The sequence below is a fragment of the Sphaerodactylus townsendi genome, linkage group LG01 (genome assembly GCF_021028975.2).
Source record: "Sphaerodactylus townsendi isolate TG3544 linkage group LG01, MPM_Stown_v2.3, whole genome shotgun sequence".
Classification (NCBI taxonomy): domain Eukaryota; kingdom Metazoa; phylum Chordata; class Lepidosauria; order Squamata; family Sphaerodactylidae; genus Sphaerodactylus; species Sphaerodactylus townsendi.
Genome location: NC_059425.1, coordinates 99,738,203 through 99,753,587, shown reverse-complemented (window position 1 = coordinate 99,753,587; position 15,385 = coordinate 99,738,203). Strand labels below are relative to the sequence as shown.

At 39.1% G+C, this 15,385-nt stretch overlaps 1 protein-coding gene across 1 annotated transcript in view; it reads left to right on the top strand.

Annotated features, from left to right (window-relative positions):
• The window catches only part of MTHFD1L (methylenetetrahydrofolate dehydrogenase (NADP+ dependent) 1 like), a 165,252-nt gene extending 151,159 nt beyond the window's left edge, over nucleotides 1-14,093 (top strand). The window contains 2 exon segments of the mRNA XM_048488844.1: nucleotides 9,554-9,659; nucleotides 12,521-14,093. Coding sequence (XP_048344801.1) covers nucleotides 9,554-9,643 — 90 coding nt within the window. The 3' untranslated portion in view covers nucleotides 9,644-9,659; nucleotides 12,521-14,093.
• Nucleotides 14,094-15,385: the final 1,292 nt, after the last annotated feature.

Below are 15,385 nucleotides of genomic sequence, written 5' to 3'. Positions count from 1 at the left end.
CTTCATCCTGTGAAGACTCTGCTTCCCCCTGCTTCAGAAGGTGACTTCTCTGCGCTAGCAGGCTCGTGCGTCTTCGTTTAACACACAACAGTTGTCTCTGTCTCTGCCTTTGTTGACATGCAGGCTCAGGTGAGCTAGATGCTCGAGTCTCTGCAGCTGGAGCAGGGCTGGATGCATGACCTGCTTCTGCAGGCACTTCTGACTCTGAGTTTTGACCTGGCTTCTTGTTTACCCTGTAAAGCCTGCAGGAGCTCTGGCTGATCCAAGCCCAACTCTCATTGGTTCTCAACTTGGTCTGGGCTTACTGGGTTCTGCTCATCCCCTGAAGCCTCACTGCACTCCAGGGGATGGCCCATGACACCATTGCAGGCACCTCCAACAGCTGGCTAGTTCCTGTATAAATTAAATAAATTCTAACATGGTGTCTGACTGGTACCTGCTCTCCATAGTCTCAGGCAGAAATAGAATTTTCCTGATGTTGTGTAAAGTAATTTTAAGAACAGAAGCCATGTGAACAACCACTGAGACATCTCTACCTCTTCCCCACACCATGCAGTGCATATGTATGAACTGTGAACTTTCCTAGACAGAAATTATATGTCAGTGTGTAGTGTGTGAAGTGGATTTCATCTACCTACCTTTGATATATTGGGCATTTTATCTACCTGTTGTTCAAAGGCTGTTGAATTAATGATATTACATTTGTAATATTTACTGTTTATTATTACTTTTTGTGTTAAAGTATGAAAACACATAACCTGTTCAAAATAGGATATATTTTGGGTTTTTAAAAATAATTTATTTATAGTATGCCTTAAGTTATATCAGTCTTTTTTCCCCTCTTGATAGGGAGTTATTGACTGAAAACATGATGAGCTTGAAGGAACAGCAGGTGTTAGAGTCTCGTTCTTAAACTCCATTTTGATTTGCATACTAAATTGTAGAAGGATCAAATAATTGGTACTTGTGTAGTCTCTTGAGTGAACAAACTGTTGTAATTTGTGATTTGTAAAACAACTTTAATTGTACAAGAACTATTTTTTTCTTGTGGCTTTCTGGCTAACCTGGCGCTTTAAGGAAAATGCTGGTTCATCCGTTTTGAGTGGTTTGGAGGAAAACCCAACCGGCTATTGATCATTGTTAATATTAAAATCACATGGAGGATTTTAATTTTTTTATTTTATTTTATTTTATTCGGCTTAATAGACCGCCCAACCCCGAAGGGCTCTGGGCGGTGTACAATGAGACATAAAACAAATACAATATAAGGTCTCATAAAATACAATATAACGATAAAACATTAAAATACATTAAAATACATTATAGCAGCAATTCCAGAGAGTACAAATAAAAATACATGCCCAAATGCATGCACAGGGGGGCCAGCATTGCCCAAAAATGGATGGTATCAGTGATCAGGCAATGCTGAAGATGGCAAAACTGTCATGGGGGCTACAGAGGGGGCAGGCAGTCTGCGGCTGGCATCCCCAAAGGCCCGGTGGAATAACTCGGTCTTACAGGCCCTGCGGAACTCACCAAGGTCCCGCAGGGCCCGGACTGCAGATGGTAAAGCATTCCACCAGGACGGAACCAGGGCCGTAAAGGCCCTGGCCCGGGTAGAGGCCAGCCGTATCGACGAGGGGCCGGGGACTACCAGCAAATTGGCCTCTGCAGATCGCAGAGGCCTATTTGGGACATATGGGGTTAGACCTTTATCAAAAACCCTAGCTCACTGAGTCAACCGTGCATCCCTTAAAAAGGTTCAGCCTATGTACACAGTTGTATTCCTTTTCTAACTTTAGTATACCCTAAGTTCACTGCTGTCAATAAACATAAACTGAAGTAATACTGCATAGCATTACACTGTAAGAGCAATAGGAGTGGGGCTCTGCTCTAAGATAGACTCTTATAGGGCTATTGTACCTTGATGATGGCTAGAAATATTGTTCACTGCCTAGGTTGGGACTGCTATAGAGGGAATAGAAAGTTGCTATCAGACTGGGGACCTGGGGATCACCTACTGCTGGAGCTTTTGTGCTTCCTGTTCTCCCACTACCAATCACTGCTCTCTTGAGTGCTTACTGCTTTTCTAGTGCCTGGGTTGAACAGCCATGTTTAATTCCAGCTAGAGTGGTGCTGTTCTCAAAGCACTGACCCATATGATAGGTCATCTTATCTATTTCAAAGTAAAGTGCTTAAAATATTTTTCATGAATCTCCAGAAAAATTAATTAAATTTTTTTCATTTAGATTGGTTTTGGAGAAGGGAAGAGAATAGCAAGTACAGGAAAAAAAACCACCCTTTGCACAAACCATGTTACTTTGTAGTTTGTGTTCCATGGAAACAAAACAGAAAAAATGCTAGTTCTGTTGAATGTCCAGCTTTCGTGCCCTTCTCCTTTGCCTTCTATTTCTCCCTATTTGTATAGGGATTTACTGTGAAATACAGATAAGAGGGAAACTGCAAGTCAGTAATTATCAGAGCTTTAACTGATATATTAAGAAGAATATTCCATACTTCAAAAGGGATAGATACTAAAAGGTAGCTTGTGTGAGTTTCAGATGTTAAAGTTTTTTAAACAAAATTCTTTTCACTCACAGGGTTTAAGAATTTCCACAGTAATGTTTCCCTCAGTGATACAAAACTCTTAGTATTTTGGTCCTAAAAGCATATCTACCCAATTTTGTATTACTATAACTGATAACTATTGTGTAGCACTGTTTTGTTTTTTAGCAGAAAGGTTTGTTTTATATTAGAAAAAGACATTTTACATATTTTTATTATTTCATCATCATCATTATCATTATTATTGTTATTGTTATTATGGTAGATTTCACAGCTGCCAGATCTTTAGCAGGTTGTTGGCCTTCATTACAATTCGAGCCTCACCCAGAGGCCTAGGAAATAGTAATGTATCGGCGTAGTATTCATGCGGATCCCAGCAGGGTTGCCTTCTGAATTTGACAGATGTTAATTTTGTAAATTCAAAGATGTTTCAAGTGCTGCCCTAGTGTTTTGGGGATGGCGCCCAGAGTGTCGATTACCACTGGAATGACCTCAGCTGGTTTGTGCCATAGACACTAAGCTTGATTTTAAAATCGTGGTATCTAGTGACCTTCTCGTGTTCTTTTTCGTTGTTGTTGTTGTTGTTACAAAAAGGTATTACAGTCATTAAATGTAAATAAAAAGATTCATTAATCCAATTTACACAGTACCTAGCAAAAATAATATACCATGAATCATATATTATCTCTAATATAAGAAAAATATTTAGCCTGAATTTTACATTGTGTGTTCCTTACTGCATAAGACTTCTTGCCATACCAAATCAGTTTTATTATTTATTTATTTATATTTATTTATTTATATGTTCGGTTTATAGACCGCCCTCCCCCTAAGGGCTCATTATCATTTTGAAGAGTTGAAAATTTTACATGCATATAAGAAACTGGCCTTATCTAAATTATGTCTAATTACCTTGATAGCATTATAACTAGAATTTACCATTATTTAATAACTCTAGCGCACTCCCCCTGTTCTATATGTATGATTCATGGACTTCTTTGCATAGACATGTCTTGCTAGGTAGACTTTGGTTACTTGTAAATTAACTTATTCTGTGGTATAAAACGAAGCATTAAAATAGCACATCTATGCAACTAATTCAGAACTATCCCAAAAACATATGTCTTAAAGTTTAGTTAAGGCTATAGTTTTAATTCATGTGTTTAGTGTGTTCCAGGGTTTTTTAAAAATAATTCAGTATCTTCCTTAAATATTAAAATAGAGCTATCTCTTGTGTCTGTGTTCCTAATAGAAAAAGTAGCCTACTTACTCCTCTGTTTTTGAGGGAAGTGAGAGAAAAAATAAACAGCATTTGATATGCTCAATCCAAAACCACTTTTTTCCAGAAAAATCCTGAAGTAAGAATGCTTTGTAGTACAAATGAAGGAATCAAAAAGCTATTTATCTAGTCACTGGTGAATGTTGGTCCAAGATACAAGGTTGTATTTGCAGTAGAGTTTTATTTATTTGAAGTACTTTTGTACTTCTCTCAGCCAAAGTTTCCTGAAGCAAGTTACAAAGGAACATTGGTTCCACACAAAATAAAATACCTCAGTAAAACTAAAAATATACTAAGAAGGCAAACTACTACTTACCAGCATTAAGTAATAAAAATAAACTTATTCCATACAAACAGCATATTAAAAATTCTTTTAAAATGCAACAAAATGCAATTTAAAACAGCAGTATGTTAAAAGTACAGTTAATACTATCAGCTCACACTAGACAGCATTAAATGATGGAAAGTAAATTAAATCAGCACTAGGAAGAGGCCACCAGTTACATAATATTAACCACATCTGGTTATAGAGCCTGAAGGAAAAGCATGGAATAAATGTCTTTACATTGCCAAAAATGTGACAGATAAAAATACAAGGAGAGTATCTGCAGGGAAAGGTATTCCATACTGAAAAGGCTCTGACTCTTATGGCCACCCAGCTAATCTTGGACGGTGGCAAAGATACAGAACAGGACCCTTGAAGAATATCTAACATGATGAGTACATGGAACAAAATGGTGTTTTAAATACCCTGCTCCTGGGCAACTTGGAGTGCTAAAAGGAAGGAACAATAATCTGGATTGGACCCAGAAGCAAGCAGCCAACTAGCTGGTATGATGTGTCTACTTCTACTAATGCTAGTCAAAAGCCTTGAAAACATATTTTTGCAACAGTGTTATATTTTTCTTCAAATATTAAAATTCTTTTCTGCAGCAAATCAAATGTAGTTAATAATGCTAATGTAACCAAACAAGCAAATATTTGCACACAATGTGGCTATCAGTCAAAGACTGTATAATCTGAGTTGACTAAATCAACAATGTATACATTAAAGGGACTGTGTCTCAGTAATGTCCCAGTGCATCAAGTGAGTCTTACATACAGACAAGGAAACATTCATAAGAACTAATCAGTGCTCACAAATTATACAGTTTATGACTGCTAGCAATGTTGTGTGCAAATATTTCCTTGTTTGGTTATTCTAGTTGCACACTCCTCATGTATTGAATGCTCTAATATGTTATTGTGGTAGAAAGATAAAGTGGAACTATAAAGACATAAAACACCAATATCAGTATATATAGAATCTTCAGTGTCATTCATCAAGAATAACCTTTAGCAAAAGGCACTGTTGACACACTCTAGAGATAAGAACCAGACTTTAAATTGAAGCAAATACTAGTCAATGTAGTTCTTTCACTAGTGTTATGTAATCAAAATGGGGCAATAATGTGGGCAGCTACAATTCACTAACTGGAAAAGTTTAGAGTATGTTACAGTACTCCAGTCTAGACAGCACAATACCATGTCTAAAGACCCTATAAAAAGATATTTCTGAGCAAGAATAAATTGAAAAAAATTGCTCTTAGTTGTGACACAAACCTGCATTTCCAATACAAACACTGAGTCCAACAGCACCTTCTTTATATGATCAGCTGTATGTAAGTTCACCTTTTCTAAGGTTATTACATCTGTCTCTCCCAAGATCTCACATTTCCCAGCCAGTCACCTCTGTCTTGTTTGGATTCAGTTTCAACTTGTTTCCTCTTTGAGGATCTCAGTCTTCAAATGGAAAAATCTGGGGAGTTTCTGGGCATATCGGAAGGAGGTGCATTTTTCAAGGGAGAAGAACCAAACTTGCAGGGTGGTTTTGGGATACTTTCCAGGTTTGGTAAAGTTTGGTTTAGGAGATCCAATACTATGGGTCCCCAAAAGGGTAGCCCCAAACTTCCATTTTTTCCAATGGTTTCTAATGGGAGATGGGATACCCCTTTGGGGACTTGTAGCATTGGATCCCTGAACCAAACTTCACCAAGCCTGAATGCTCTTATCAAGAGTTTCCCTAAGCCGCCCTGCAAATTTGGTTCCTCTACCTTGAAAAATGTGCCCTCTACAGGTGGAAAACTGCAAAAAACCTCAATTAAATTCCCCATAGGCTCAAATTGAACCAATTTTTTCAGTTCTTTTCATGAAACTCAGATATTTTGGGGTTTCTCGAAAAAGGTCTTCGGGTTTTTCAGCTTTACTGATCATTTTAAAGCTAACCCCCCGCCCCTTCATTACATCTTCATTATCTGCATATCTAGATGAGGCCTTATCAGTTCAGAGCTGTGTGCGTGCACGTAAAGTGCCATTGAGTTGCAGCCAATCTATGGCAACTCTGTACATTTTCAAGGCAAAAGGCATTCAGAGGTGATTTACTATCACCTACTTCTGCATAGCAACCCTAGACTTCCCTGTTAGTCTCTAATCCAAATATTAAGCAAGGCTGATCCTGCTTTATTTCCATGATCTGTTGAGATTGGAGTAGCCTGGGCTATCCCTGTGAGGCACTTCAGAGTTACATATGCTAAATGGAAAGTTTCAGATCACCCCTTCTTTGTTGCAGTTTAAATGTCAGATGGTGTCTACAGGAATAAAAGAAACAGAATACTTTCCAAACCAGAAAAGACTGTCATTATAATTTTTAATCAAGGCTTTGTCTAAATTAAGCGATCCATCACTAGAGAAAGTCAGCACCTGTTGCCAGCCTTTGGGCCTTAGAAAACAAACACATAAAGACATGCAGTTTAAAAATGAAGAATAATGACTGGCAAAGAGACCAAGAGGATTCTTATTTTCATTAAGTTGATCTGGTTTTGAATATGTATTTCCCCAAAATAGAACCTACCGGTAATCTTCATAAAATCGTATTAAAATTTTATTTAAACAGTAGTGAAAAATTGTGATTTGGTTGCCTTCATAATCTATGTATTTATTTTGAGGCATTGAATATATATACTAGGATTATGTCTGTGGTCTTGAAAAAGAATGCTGTCTGAAAGACTGAAATTATCAGTGTTTCTTAAAGCTGTTCCTCTATTTTGCCTCTATCAGGCAGCTCTTATTTCATTGTGAAATTCTGGGATTCTTTTTTCTTGGAGCAGGGAAGGCTGTTGGTCACTTATGACTATTGATTCCGGCTTGGGGATGTCTCCTGAACCCCTTTATAAAGTTATATATTTCCTCTGCTTCTTCAAACTGAAATATATGACCTTAGTTAAATCATGCCTCTCTTTCTTTGTGACACTCTTTTTATTTCTGTATTAACAATATTCTTTTCATGTTTCATGCGCTGACTAGTATTGAAAATATTAAGGGACCACCATAGCTCAAAGTGATTGTGCTAATTTAAAGATGCAGTGATAGGATTCTGGGGCTACTGGGATAAATAATTCACATATACAAAGCAGCGTCAATTCTGTGTGGCTCAGAGCATTGAATCTGTCAAGCGTCCTGCAAATTTCTGCTTTCATTTCTGTGGCAGTGAAGAAAAGAGTCTGTGAGCATTATAATGTGGGCATTATACTACAAAGGCTCAGTTCAGTAGATCTATTTACTTTGCTGGTACTATTTGGTGGCCCTTCCCTTTGCTTGGGTCAATTTTTGGCACATGCAAAGCCATTATTGTATTAATAGGAAGGGGGCTGTGACTGGTTTTGCTCAGTGACACATTGCACTGTATGGCCCTTACGGCCTTTTTGTTTCTTCCAGCTTTATGGCTGCCTGTCCTTAGCCACAGCTCATCCCACACCTTTTGTCATATAGACCACTAGATCAATTCTTTCCTCCTAGCCCATCTTCCAGATAGTGCCAAAATATTAGAATATTTGTAATTACCTGTTTTATCACAAATTTACTTTTGGCACCGGATAAATTAATTTTGACTTAAAATGCATTGGCTCATTAGCATGGAACCCACTTGGAAAATTCATGTGTGATGGACAGCTGACGTCCATGAAGTTGCCCTGATCATAGAACCCCTTGATTGACAGTTCAAAGAGAATTTTGAGAATGGCAGTTGGAGAGTTGTGACAGTTGAAAACTGACAATTGACTGAGAGAGAAATTAACACAGAGAGCTTGAAGATAGTGGTATTTGCTAAAGCTGTCTGGTGGAGGATTCTCCTCTGGAGTGAAAATAAACATATTTGGGTTTTGGATCAGGAAGGATCCATAACCAGATATCTAGGGAAATAGTTCTAAGATTGATAGAGTGATCCATTAGAGTTTAACCAGAAATAGCTCTAATGAAAAGAGTGATTCCCCCACCAAATTGAAAGAGAAACTGGGGAAGTCTGCTAATGTAACTGACCCTCTGTGTGCTAATTGAATGGCAGAGAGGCTTGTGAAAGCATTAAGTGATCTTTGTCCTTCTTCTTTTCCTTTCCTTCTCCATTCCTCCCTTTGAGAGTCATCAAAGTTATCTTGTTATCCAGTCTTCTTGGCATCATCTCCCCAACACTCTGAACATCATGAGCAAAAGAACAGCTTGTAAAGTCTTTACTAGTTTTGAACAATTGTATTGGCTTCAATGGAATGTGAACTGTAGGCAGATGATTGTTTATTTTTAATAGTATAATTTATAAGTGCTGCATGAACCCACCCTCTGCACTCATAACTCTGAAATTGTGATGTTATGAAGGCAATTGTAACATAATTGTGAGCTGTATCTGCAAGCACTCAGAAAAGGATCCAGTTTTATTAAGAGATGTACATTAGATGGTTAATATATTTTGTGCATACACATTGTTGTATTGCCACAAGAGAATTCTAGCATAGGTAAGTGGAAAGAAATATATTACCTGGGCAATCAAGCAGTAGTTCCTTTGCTTCTATTTATGGCTCACCCCTTGATTGGCTGCGTGGATATACGATGTACCAAGGTGGAATTCCCTTGTAAAAGAGGCAACAGCAGCTCTAACATTTGTGATGGGAGAGATCGGATGCTGCTGTTTCCTCCTAGTTCTCCTACCCAGAAGAAGAGCACCCAGTCACTGTAAGTTTGTGAGTTACTAGCCAACTTCCTGTTATGATGAATCCAACCAATGCTCCAATGTAACACATAAACTCAAAATACATATTTTTGAGTAGTGACAAAATTAATAATTGAGAGATAAGGTTGATGTAATAAAAGTGGCTATTATAAGCATTAGAAATTTCCACTACAAACATATTTTCTAATTTCACCAATAATTAATTGATGGAAGTCTGTTTAAGTTGATAGAATTGATTTTGTATTTTAGATCCTTTTATGTGAGTACTGCCTGAATACCCTAAAATAACACTAAGAAGCTAGCACTGAGAAGCAGAAAGAGCTTAATATAGACTTGTATGAGTATAATAGTTATTTGAATGGCTTCAATTTGTTATTTATATTCCTAGTATCTTGAATTATGCTAGACGAGACTTCACAATGTGTGACCTTTCATTTTCTTTCCTAGAATTTCTTCTTGTATGCACAAGTACAAATGAATCTGTTTAAGTATTAGACTTTAACAAAGGGATTGGAGTAGCAGATGGTTGGATTCATTTTGTCTTTTAACTGCATCTGTAGCTAAGGGTCCATGAAGAACAATATGGTATTTCACTTAATCATAAATATATGTGTGCAGAGCAGTTATCAGCTTACAGTTTCAGGACTGTAACATACAGTTCATTGTTCCCCTAGATGAGCACTATGCCAGGATTGCCTACAAGGCCTTGCTTCTATGATATTGACCTCGACCCTGAAACAGAAAAAGTCAAAGGGTTGTTTTGAGCGCACTCCGAGTCAGGTGAGTAATTGGTTTGTGTGAATTATAAGAAAATCATGAGTCCCATGTATACTTCCTGCGCTTTCCAGCGGTAATAGATTTATAAAACTCAAAACTGCCTTGAACATCATAGAAAGATTCCTTTCTTTGCTTTCGCTAATCACATATCCAAATATTCAATATATAGATATACCAAGAGGAATGTCATGGATCTGAAGTTAAATGTGCCTTGCCAGCTATACAATTAGTGCTTATACCTCTAGAATTTAGACTGATACAGAAATCAGTGTCTTATCATTCCCCTTGTTAGTTTCCTAGTTAATCACTCCTCAGCAATTCCAAATATGTTTTAAAAATTCATAATTGCTTTAACAATCCCAAAAATGTACATATAGCCAGGCAAGTTCAGGTGAAACAGTCTTTTGCCATTTCACCCCATTCCTCAACCTTTTCTCTCAGCTTGTGAGTAAAACTTACCAGGGGGCAGGGAGATTTGAATGGAGAACTATCTTTATGGAAAGGAAGATACTGGCAATAGGTGATCTATGAACTGCTTTTGACTGGTAGAATGGGCCGTAGGGAATAATGCCTAAGAAGTCATTTGTGTGTTGAAGTGAGATTTTTGTCCTACTTCCTTCTAAGAAGGAGGTTCTAAAGACACACCACAAGTGAGTCAACACTAGCTGGGGGTGGGAGTATAGAAGAAATAGAGTGTGCTGTGAAAACATCAATAGCTAAATGTGATTGGAATAGGAAGGATTTTGGTTGCGTCTCTGTATGCTGAAAAGTAAAGGACACATTACTGCAAGTTAAAATTTCTACATTCATATGTCAAAACAAATCACATTTAACGGGCTAGACACAACCAATGGTTTAAAATTCCAGTTCATATTAACAAACCACATTTTGCTGGGCAGCTTGCATCCAAACGTCACCTTAAACCAGAATTTAATCAAACCATGGTTGATGAGCTGTGATTTACTAAGATACCTGCATTAAATGATGGCTGTCATTCAGACATCACAAAAAATGTAATTAATCTACAATCATCCACAAACAATCCTTTCCGACATACTCTATGGGAGTGGACTGCAGTTGTGGGGATTACCATTCAGCACATAACAAGGTGATTTTACCTATGCAAAACACCAAAATATCAGACACCCCAAAATTACCCCCTGCACCCTCAGTGCTTCATATACTGCTCCCAAGTGCAAGCTTTCCAGTGTTTTGAAAGAGGGATCCTTCACTGGAAGGTGGATGAGGAGCACAGCAACTTTTGTGGTGTTGGGATCTGCTAGGTGTTGAGAGCTTGGCAACGCAGTGGGCCAAAAGCTGCCTTGGGTGTAACAACAGTTTGTGGTAGACTGAACGGTTTGATGCCTGGATTTCCAATATCAAGCAGTGCCTGCCGAACACCAAAGTGAGGAAGATTGGGGTCCTGCTGAATTATGAGAGTAGCTTTGTGATTTTCCTTGGCAGTGATGAGAAAACGAGTGTCCTCTAGAAATTCTGAGTGCAATTTACCAAAGCCCTTTGGAGGAAAGCTGGGAGTATTTCCTTTGCAGCCGGGGACATGCTAAAAGGAATTGGCTAGAAAGCCCAGCAGAGGCATAATTGGCCCTTCCCCTTCCTCCACCTGAAGGGGAACCAGAGCCTTCTCTCCTCACTCCCCCAGCCCCCACTCACCAACTCCCCCTCTCAACCGGAGGTCAACTCTCTGGAGGAGCACAACAGCAGCCACCACCTGCCTCACCTCACTGCTGGAGTCTCATCTCCTGTGCTGGGCTGCACCTTGCGCGCCTCCCCCAGCCAGGCCAGCAGCAGCTGGCAGAACTGGCCTCCTTCCCTCTCTTGCCCAACACGAGGGTCAGGCTCTGACTGCACTCCTTTCCAGAGGGAACTCTGAGGCCAGCCGCATTGCACTTGTTACTGGAGACTCACTTCTGCACCTCACTTCTGTTGCCCTCATCTGTGCACCCTGACTTCCTGCCTTGGAAAGGGGCAGACTTACCATGGGGGTGGGTACTGCCAAGCCTTGGCTTGGCTTGGGCAGGATTCCCACCCCCCAGTGTCTCTGCTCCATGGGGGAAGGAGGCAGTTTCCATCTTCACCTCAAGAATAGGAGATTAGAGCTGCGTGAAGGGGTGGGCTAGGTGGAGGAAGGGGCACAATGTGGACGAAGAGGCTGGGTCCAACAAACCCAGCAGTGACTTCCTCCTCACAAAAGGGCATCCTGAGCACCCCCAGAGCAGACAGTGCAGTGCTCCAGCTCCTCGCTCCTGGGGAGGGAGGGAGGCAGTCAACTGGATTTGCCCCCCACATGACCTAGTCAAGTAGCACTTGGGGCTCCAGCAGCCATATGCCCCCCTCAACTACTGAGGACACACAATCACAGCAAAAAGCTTTGTGGAACTCAACTTCAGTTTAAATAGAGCTTATTGTGGTGTCTGAATGCAGCAGTTGTGTTAGCAGAGAACCAGACAGTAACAAACTTGTGTAATATGTGGCTAGTTTTTTGACAGTGACATAATTCAAAAGGTGAGTGTAATCAGTACATGTTCCTTGGTAAGTTTCATAAGATAATGAGTTCTTTTCATAAGATGAGTTCTTTTTATTACTTATCCTACCTTTCTTCCAAAAAGCTTGGGGCAGTGTACTTGGTGTTATTCTTTGGGAAGATGGGATTTGTACGTTGTGAAACTATACTATACTGTGAGGGACAGTTAACACTACTTTAAACTTCCAGCAAAATAATTCCAACTGTGTCATATTACACATAATTTGATTTCTGGAATCCCTTTTTCTTCTTTTTTAAAGAAGAGAGTCCTGCTTCTTTGAGCAATGAAAAGAGCATTCCTAATTTTTTTTTCATTTTCTAGACTTCTGAAAATATAAAGTGCAGCTTCCATGTTTCCTGAAGGACAAGATAAGCATGAATTTGAAGAACGCCTATAATGTGTCTCTGGAAGAATTCTGGGATAGACCAAAGCACAAGAATAAGTCCTTTGCTAGGATCTTTTTATAGCAAAAATAAATATCTAAATGTCTAAACCCTGCCCCCCTCAAAAGTCAGTACAAACTGATTTATTCTAAAATGTATTTTACAATTGTATTTTGCAATACAATTGTCTACACATTTGATTGTTTACTGGAGGGAAGCACTAGCAACAAACTAAAACTGTTTGCACTCTTAATTTTTTCTGTTCCCTTCGTCAGCTGGGGGAATCAAACTGTATCCCTTGCTTGAGGCTGCCAGATAAACAAGCACCGTCAAGCAGCATTAAAAGGCACAGGACTGCTTCTAGCACTCAGATGCTGAAGCCTCACACAATATGTCTGAATGATCAGCCAGTGTAACCTTGGACACTGCTGGGGAAGGGGAGGTGTTCAAATTTGGGGCCTGGGGAAACAATCCAGGAATTCTATAAAAGTTAGAAACAGAGTGGTTCCCCCTCTGTGGCTAAACAGCTGTGTAGCGCTTATATTTCATGCATCTCCAAATATCATGCCCTGCCAAAGGAGTCTGAGTTACTAGGCCTATGGTGCTTTGAGCCATTGTGAGTGACTCCATTAGAAATCCCAAATGTCAACAAGCCTTCTTTCTTTCTTCAGAGTCAATAGAATTAAGCAAACTTTATCTTCAAGTCTCCGCCCACTAAAGGGTTAATGCTTGGTTTCTGACTGAGAGCAATTTTGCCCTTTTTTGGGTAGTCCTTTAACTTGCACATAGGAGAATGGATGTAATCTAGTGCACAGATGTGTTTATTTCAGTGCTTCGTACTGACTATGGCAATGTAGCCTTAATAAGAAGGCCCAAACACTGATTTTGATTAATGAAAGTGTGTGGGGTGGGGGTGAGGGGGATTGAGGCCAGTCCTGCTATTTGGTAATTGGTTATCAAAACATTTTACTTTGGATTGTTATAATTGCCAGTCACAAAACACATCCATTTTTCCCTGAATTAACGTAAAGTTCCCATTAATAGAGAAATTGTTATAGAACTTCAAATCTCACTAAACCAGCATGGTGTAATGGTTAAGAGCAGGTGGACTGTAATCAGGAGAACTGGTTTTTTCCACACTCTTTTACATGAGCAAAAGACTCTTATCTGGTGAACTGGATTTGTTTCCCTGCTCCTACACATGAACCCTGCTAGGTGACCTTGGGCTACTCACAGTTTGTTCAGAACTCTCTCAGCCCCACCTACCTCACAAAGTGTCTCTTGTGGGGAGAGGAAGAGAAAGAGTTTATAAGTCTTGTCAAAGGCTTTTACAGCCGGAATCACTGGGGTGCTGTGTGGTTTCCGGGCTGTATGCAAACCATACAGCAGAACACATAGCAATAGCAGAACACATAATAAACCAACCTGGACACAGAATATTATTTGAAAACACAGAAATTCTGGACCACTCTGACAACCACTACGTCAGACTGCACAGAGAAGCCATTGAAATCCACAAGCACATGGACAATTTCAACAGAAAGGAAGAAACCATGAAAATGAACAGAACTTGGCTGCCAGTTTTGAAAAACACTAGAGTCAAGACAGTGACTAATCAGCTCCACACAAACACAGGATGACTATAGACAATCAAAGGGAACAAAGACCAGACTACTTCTATTTAGATGCCTTACCTATTGACCTTGCTATCTCCATTGTTACTCACATGCTACACTTCATTGTTACTCTCTTACCAGGCCACTATTCAAATGCCCTCACCTATTGACCTTTACTCACAGGTATAAATTACTCCACTTGCTTTCCTTTCCTACTGTCAGATCCTCAGAAGATGCCAGCCACAGATGCAGGTGAAACTTCAGGAGAGAATGCTGCTAGAACACGGCCATACAGCCCGGAAACCACATAGCACCCCAGTTTATAAGTCTCCTTGCAGGAGAGAAAGGCAGGGAATAAATCCAAACACTTCATCATCATTATATTGCTAATTGTATTTCTGCTAATTGTTGATAATCATCTGTGATTACAATGCAATCTTTCTTTCCTAATGTTTATTTTACACTGAAGATGGGTAACTGCATTATCTTCTTGAAGGCACCAAACTCTTCCAATCAGATACTTATCAACAATTCATCCCGCATGGTTACATAACGTGTTGTAGGATAAACAAGCAACACACCTGGTGCCTGCAAAACACACTGAACTTCAAGTCACACAAATGGCTTCATTAAAATTCTGGATGGTTGCATCTCCACTCACTTAATCAGTGCTCATTTCTTTTGGTTAGAACAATGTAATACTTGTAAGGAAAAATGTGAGGGTTTGTTTTCTGGGCTCTTATTTAGTTGCTGAGGATTAATTAGGGCTGATTTTAAAATAAAAGACAATAAGTGCTTTGTTATATTATTTATTAAAAGACTCTGCTTCTAAATTCTGATTAATTTTAGGCTATATTTTATGCCTGTCAATGGTGTGGGTAGCAGACAGATCCACAGGAAAATATATAAGCAATTAGATGGTGCAAGCAATGAATTCTCATTGGAACACATACAGTTCAAGTTTTATTAAACTGCAGCTCAGTTTTAGTGTATGGCTTACATTTTTTCACTCCAGTAAAAAAAGCTGAATTATAGAAATCATACAGCATGAAAGTAGGCCACCCATTTATAAGTATTTGGCAAGATGAAAATGGCCACTTCAATATTTCTAGATAATTATACAATGTAGTTTGAAGCCAATTTGTTTATATAACCAATCAATTAACATTTAAATATTTGTACAAGTG